General features: G+C 38.6%; 1 protein-coding gene across 1 annotated transcript; it reads right to left on the bottom strand.

The window, feature by feature from the left end:
- Positions 1-4,827: 4,827 nt before the first annotated feature.
- LOC104106558 (uncharacterized) lies at positions 4,828-6,296 on the bottom strand. Its single transcript, XM_009615128.4, has one exon. The coding sequence runs from the start codon at positions 6,133-6,135 to the stop codon at positions 4,927-4,929; it is 1,209 nt and encodes a 402-aa protein (XP_009613423.1). The 5' UTR covers positions 6,136-6,296; the 3' UTR covers positions 4,828-4,926.

Below are 6,296 nucleotides of genomic sequence, written 5' to 3'. Positions count from 1 at the left end.
CTGGAGTGCAAGGGTGGTAACAGGCGTCTCAGGTACCCGCCCTCCAACTGGAGCTACTGGTGGCTCTTTTGTAGCAGCTCGGGCAAGTTCTCTAGCTGCACCACGTGCCCGTCCTCGGCCTTTGCCCCGACCCCGGCCTCTCGCAGCTCTGGCAGGGGGTGCAGGTGACTGATCATCAGATCCAGTTGTGCATGTCCTCACCATTTGTGAGAGAATAGAAAGACAGAGATTTAGAATTTCGATGTCAACAAATTTGCTCGATAAGGAAACTTTTCCTAATAGTTCCATAGCCTCCCGAAGATAAGTACATACATCTCTGTACCGATCCGCGAGACTCTACTAAACTTGCTTGTGACTAATAACATCTATGAACCTAGAGCTCTGATACCAACTTGTCATGACTCCAATTTTCCTCCGTAGGATATCGTAATGGAAAATAAACATGCGGAAATAACTGAAATAATAAGTAAACTTCAAATACTCAACAATTTTAATAAAGAAGACTCAACAACTCAACATATATAATTTCCCCAAAACTTGATGAAATCTAGTCATAAGCACTACAACAGTATCATAATCATCCCTATACAGATGTATTTAATAAAAGAAGGAAGATACAGAAGTCAAATAGAGGGTGACTCCGAGGCATGCAGACGTCGGCAGGTGTACCTTGAAGTCTCCAAGTATGAACTCAACTCACCGATGCCTAAACTGGTAGGAGGTACCTGTATCTACTCAAAAGATGTGCAGAAGCGTAGCATGAGTACACCACAAACGGTACTTAGTAAGTGCCAAGCCTAACCTCAATAGAGTAGTGACGAGGTCTGATCAAGGCCCTACTGGAATAAATAAAAGACAAAACGAGTAATTTAACAGTGCAACAATAATAACAATGGAAATAAACAAGTAAGAAATATGCCAAATTAACTACACAGAATCATGAAAAATAATGCATCACATAAGAAAACAAGAAATGTTAAGTCAAGGACACAAAACAACCAAACACAAGTGAAGTAATAGAGAAGTACCAACAAGAGTCACTACCGAGGTACCACCTCGTAGTCTCAAATCACTAATAATATTCTACAATATTTACTTATATCACCACGGGAGCCTTGAATTTAGTTTTGAAAATTATTTTTCCGAAATAGATTCCCGCGTTTTAGCTCACCTTATCACACCGCGTGACTTCTAGTAGTTCCCCTACTAGCCACACGTATCAAACCCACCTTATCTTACCGCATGCTTTTCAACCCCAAATCCTTATACCACCACATGCATATCAATATCATAACGTATCACAAATCGTACCTTAAGGGCCCAATATCACAACTTGCCAAGAAAGCAACAATAACAGTGTTTTCACAATAAAGAGCACATGGATCAACCACAATGTACAAAAGAGTCTTAACAATAACAATCGTAAGTGAATAACTAAACGGAATAGTATTTCACAACTTAACACTTTGCCTCAATGTGAATCACGGCCTTTACAACTCAATACCAGTTTCATCAACAAGATATTCCAAGAATAACAACTTCAAGTAAAGAATTCACGGTTAAATAATAAATAAGGAATAGAGGAAACAACAACAACTTTAACTAAATATGTAGGGCAATTAACAAGTAAGAGATAAGACAAGTAGAGCATGTGAAGATAGACTAGAAATGATGATTATAACATGTTAAGGTAACTCAATTACGGCATGAAAGAAATCTACATAGCTAAAATCGAAAAAATTTCACATTTACCCCGTGCACACACTTGTTACCTTGTGTACACGACTTTCGCACCTCACAGTTATCACAAACAACATCAATCCTAAGGGGTAATTCCCCCACACAAAGTTAGGCAAGACACTTACCTCAAAACACGCAAACTCAATCCACTAGTAAGCTTTTCCCTCTATTATCCAACTTCGAACGACACGAATCTAGCCAAACAACTTTATACCATAAATATAAACCATAGGAAACTATTTCGATTAATAAAGTTATGATATTTACAAAGAAATAAAATGTCAACTTAAAAAGTCAACCCGGGCCCACGTCTCGGAACCCGACCGAAATTATAAAATCCGAACACTCATTTGATAACGAGTCCAATCATACAAGAATTACTCAAATCCTGCCTCAAATCGCCTTTCAAATCCACAAATTTTTAGCCCAAGAAATTTTCACAATTTTTTCTCAAATTTTCAACTCAAATCACTAATTAAATGATGAAATTAACAATAGATTCGTGTAATTTAGCCTAAACCGAGTTAGGATTTCTTACCCCAATGATTTCCTTGCAAATATGCACTACTTCGATGCCCACCTCCGCATCTGCGAGTCCGCTTTTTCGGACAAATGACCACACTTGTGGTCCCAGCTGGGCAAGGCTACTTTCGCTTTTGTGGTTCAAGGGCTGCTCCTGCGGCGCCACACCTGCGACCCAAAATGCGCAGGTGTGATTGCACCAGACACAACAACCTTCAGCAATCACACAAGGTCCAAACTTGTTCCGGATTCAATCTAAATTACACTCGAAGCCCACGAGACTCCCGCCCGAATATACCAACAAGTGCCATAACCCATAACGGACCTACTCGAGGCCAAAAATCACATGAAACAACATCGATTCTACGAATCACAATCCAATTCAAGCCTATGAAACCATGAACTTCCGAAATCCAAAACTAATGTCGATTCACACCAAACCAACTCCGATTGACTTCAAATTTTGCACACAAGTCATAAATGACATGACAGACATATTCCAACTTCAAGAATCAGGATCGGACCCCGATATCAATAAAGTCAACTCCCGGTCAAACTTTCAAACCTTCAACTTCCTAACTTTTGCCAATTCAAAGTTGAAACGACCTATGGACCTCCAAATAAATATCCGGACACGCTCCTAAATCCAAAATCACCATACGAAACTATTGGAACCGTCAAAACTCTTTATTTTAGGGCTATTAAAATCAAGAATCAAAAGCATTATTAGAACGGAAGCAAACCCAGAAAATTAAAGGCGTAAAATGTTTGTTATTACTTATTACCCTACTGATCATTTAAAATCTTTTAGGATCGTTTCTTGACAAATATGAACCCAACTAAGTTAGCAGAAGAATTATATAACCAGATACTATGGATTGCTCAAATTTTCCTAAAACCCGCAACCGCCCCGCAACCATGTTGAGTTTAACAAAAAAATATTTCAACCCACCCCGCAGCGCATCACCCCACAACCATCCACCCCGCCCCTGCCCCACATAAGCGGAAACCCGCACCGCCCCATTGCCATCCCTAATCATGAGCTGTCTCAAAATGAAGAAAAGAAAACAGAACTTCACATGAAAAGCAAGATTACTACCCGTTGTTCCATTCAAGTTTATGTTTGTCATCATTAACATATCCCTGGAAGAACAAAGGGATCCTGTTATATTTTTCCACCTATAACCAGTTAATTGATAAACCTTCAAAAGCAATCAATGTTTATAACATCTTGAAAAGGGAGAGCAAGACATTCTAAGAAATTTTAGTTGAACGCAGAGTGGCTATCTGAGTTGGAAACAACGAATGAGAGTGAAAATTAAAATGTCATTTTCCTTTGTAAGACATGTCATAGTAGATAACAATAAATAAAAGTTTAAAGATCAACCAAAAAAATTGCTAGTGTCAAACAGTTTCATGAATTGGCTCATCTATCATGATCGGAGAAGAAACGAGGAGAAAACTAAGAACATGAAATACACAAAACTAAGCAATGATCAAAAAACACTGACATGATGTACCAGTAAATATTTTTGAGAATGGTAAATATTGGTGCAAAGTAATTATTGACCAACAAAAGTCTGGCAAGAAATGAGGATAAAAAAAAAAATCTCGCTCTAGGATCCTAATAACAGACCAGCAGTTAAACAGATAATATCGGTCACAATATGCGGCGAAAGTGCCCAGCAAAATCAAACAGAAATCATTCTAACATCAACATCTTGCACAGAGAAGACCAAATGTAAGAGTCTAGCCACCAACGTAACAAAACCTGTTTCCATTAATTCCAACATTTATGGGAAAAGGATATAACAGCAACACTAATGCATTCAGCGGGTTGGAAATCTGAAATTTTGTTTAGGTGAAAACATATATAAAGCCAGTGCTATTGCCTTTTAGGCGAAGACAAACAGTAAAGACATGTACCTTATAAACCTATTCCCAGGAACAATAAATGGTAAAGTCGAGAGGTTATGATGGAAATCTAAAACTTAATTCTGTTTACTGGATCCTGAATGCAGAAGAAGGCTTTTTCAACAAGACAGAAATATCCCCTAAGAGAGGATCTATGTTACCATGTCAGCTCTTCAGGCATTTGTAGACTCTTCTTTTTGCAGTTTATTTAGAAAGGAAACAAGGAATTTCCAGAAGCCTATTTCTAAGTCACAATAGTCAAAGTAGAAATATCCAAATATAAACAATTAAAGGTTCACTCTGAAGATCGACAAGCAAAAGCATATCTTCCACGATAGAGACAACTTATTTGGGTTAAAATGTACATTACTAAAGAAAATCAACTGGAGAAAAAGCCTAACTCTCTCAAGTCTTCTAACATGTTATAAAGGCACAACCTACCAAGATAGTGGAATATTCAAACCTAAACTTTTAAGAATCTGAAAACAGGAAAGATTATCTCTGTCAAGCTATTCATGAATTGTTCAACAATGGTAACGAGCAATGCAGAAAAGCTGCATCATGAGGATACAAGTGGCCTTGAGTAAGTTAAAAACAAGTTCAATAAACAGGAAATCCCGACAAAAGAAAAAAAGCAACAAGGGAACTACATTTGAAACAAAAGAATAAAAGCCAATTAAGGTGTTCATATTCTCATTCTCTTTTTCCGCATTACACTAGAAAACATTATGCGACTCACAACAACGTGCGCTAATAAACAAAAGGAATAAGCTTGTATCTAACTTTACTTGCATACTCCGTATATCTCTCACCAAAGTTCTCTACCATCAAACTTTCCTCTAACTTAGCTTTGTTCCCATAGTACAGCGAGCAAACGACTGCAATGAAGAGAGAGCTCAAAGGCGCCCTAAGTGCAACACAGTAAGCAACAAACAAGAGCATGGTCGAAGCATAAATAGGATGGCGAACAAACCGATACGGGCCAAACTGTACGACAGCTGTAGGCACAACCACCTTCTCCGAATACTTGGCTAAATACAACGTCGAATGATACTGCATAAACAATGTCATCAAGATCAAAACCCATATACCCAAATTGCTCCATCCTCCAGGGATAAGATGCAATTCCGGCCCTTCAAACGCTGCAAGCCAATGACCAACCATAACTCCAACACAAAACAACAACTTCTTCCAATTGGGTAGGCTAATATCCCATTTGGGGTCATGCTCTCTCGGGTTGTAATCACCATATAGTCGTTTTCGAACACTCACATTCAAGAAAAAGAAATAATGGTACACGAAAAAGAACACAACAGGCCAGCCTTCAAGAAAACCATTGAAATGTGCAGGTGGGACAAGTGTAAGCCAAGTGAAAGCTGAAGTAACAATAGCAAATTGCTCTAATTCACTTGCTTCCCCATTTAAATGCTTGTTTAAGCAATAAAGACTGTAACTTGCTAGGCTTATGGCAACTAACCAAGGCCAGAATAACCATGTCATACTAAAATACATCCAAAAGAATGGATTCAACAGTACATTCACAACCCACTTTGTAGCAGCAATAGTACCTGAAAACACCAAAGCCCACTTAAACAAGCCAAATGGGGTCAATTGAGAAAACCCCATCTTTAGTGACTCCAAAGATAACACCTTTCTAGTTTCTGTTGTATACGAATGTGAACATTGGACTGGCAGTAATGACCCAAATCTACCATTATACGGCGACCAACAGGAGAATTTATGGGACGGAGAAGAACTAACATTACTGAAGGGAATTGATAAAGAGCTACGCGAGTGGGATTTGGGTATTTCAAGATTTCTCCGGGGGTTTAAGTTGTTTACACAAAACTTGCGCACCACCTGTTTGTCGAAAGGTCTGTAAGAAAAGGGGTTATATTTTGATGAGCTAGAACTGAAAGAGGGTAGCTTTGAGCAGACCAAAATGGGCGCTGCTTCCATTTTGGTATTGATAGCGGAGATTTGGATAGAAGAAAACTGATCAGCTCATTAGGGAGCTTCTCCGACCTGAAGCCTCAGCGTAACTTTGCTGCTATGTTCTTCTTGGATAATCATAAACTATGCTAATTCTCCTTTTTGGGCCTTCAAATTTAAATTGGTGA

Source organism: Nicotiana tomentosiformis, chromosome 2 (assembly GCF_000390325.3).
Source record: "Nicotiana tomentosiformis chromosome 2, ASM39032v3, whole genome shotgun sequence".
NCBI lineage: Eukaryota > Viridiplantae > Streptophyta > Magnoliopsida > Solanales > Solanaceae > Nicotiana > Nicotiana tomentosiformis.
This window is presented reverse-complemented; position numbering and strand designations above follow the sequence as displayed.

Excerpts from the sequence above, each read along its gene's own strand:
- LOC104106558 (XM_009615128.4), bottom strand. The coding sequence starts at position 6,135 with ATGGAAGCAGCGCCCATTTTGGTCTGCTCAAAGCTACCCTCTTTCAGT.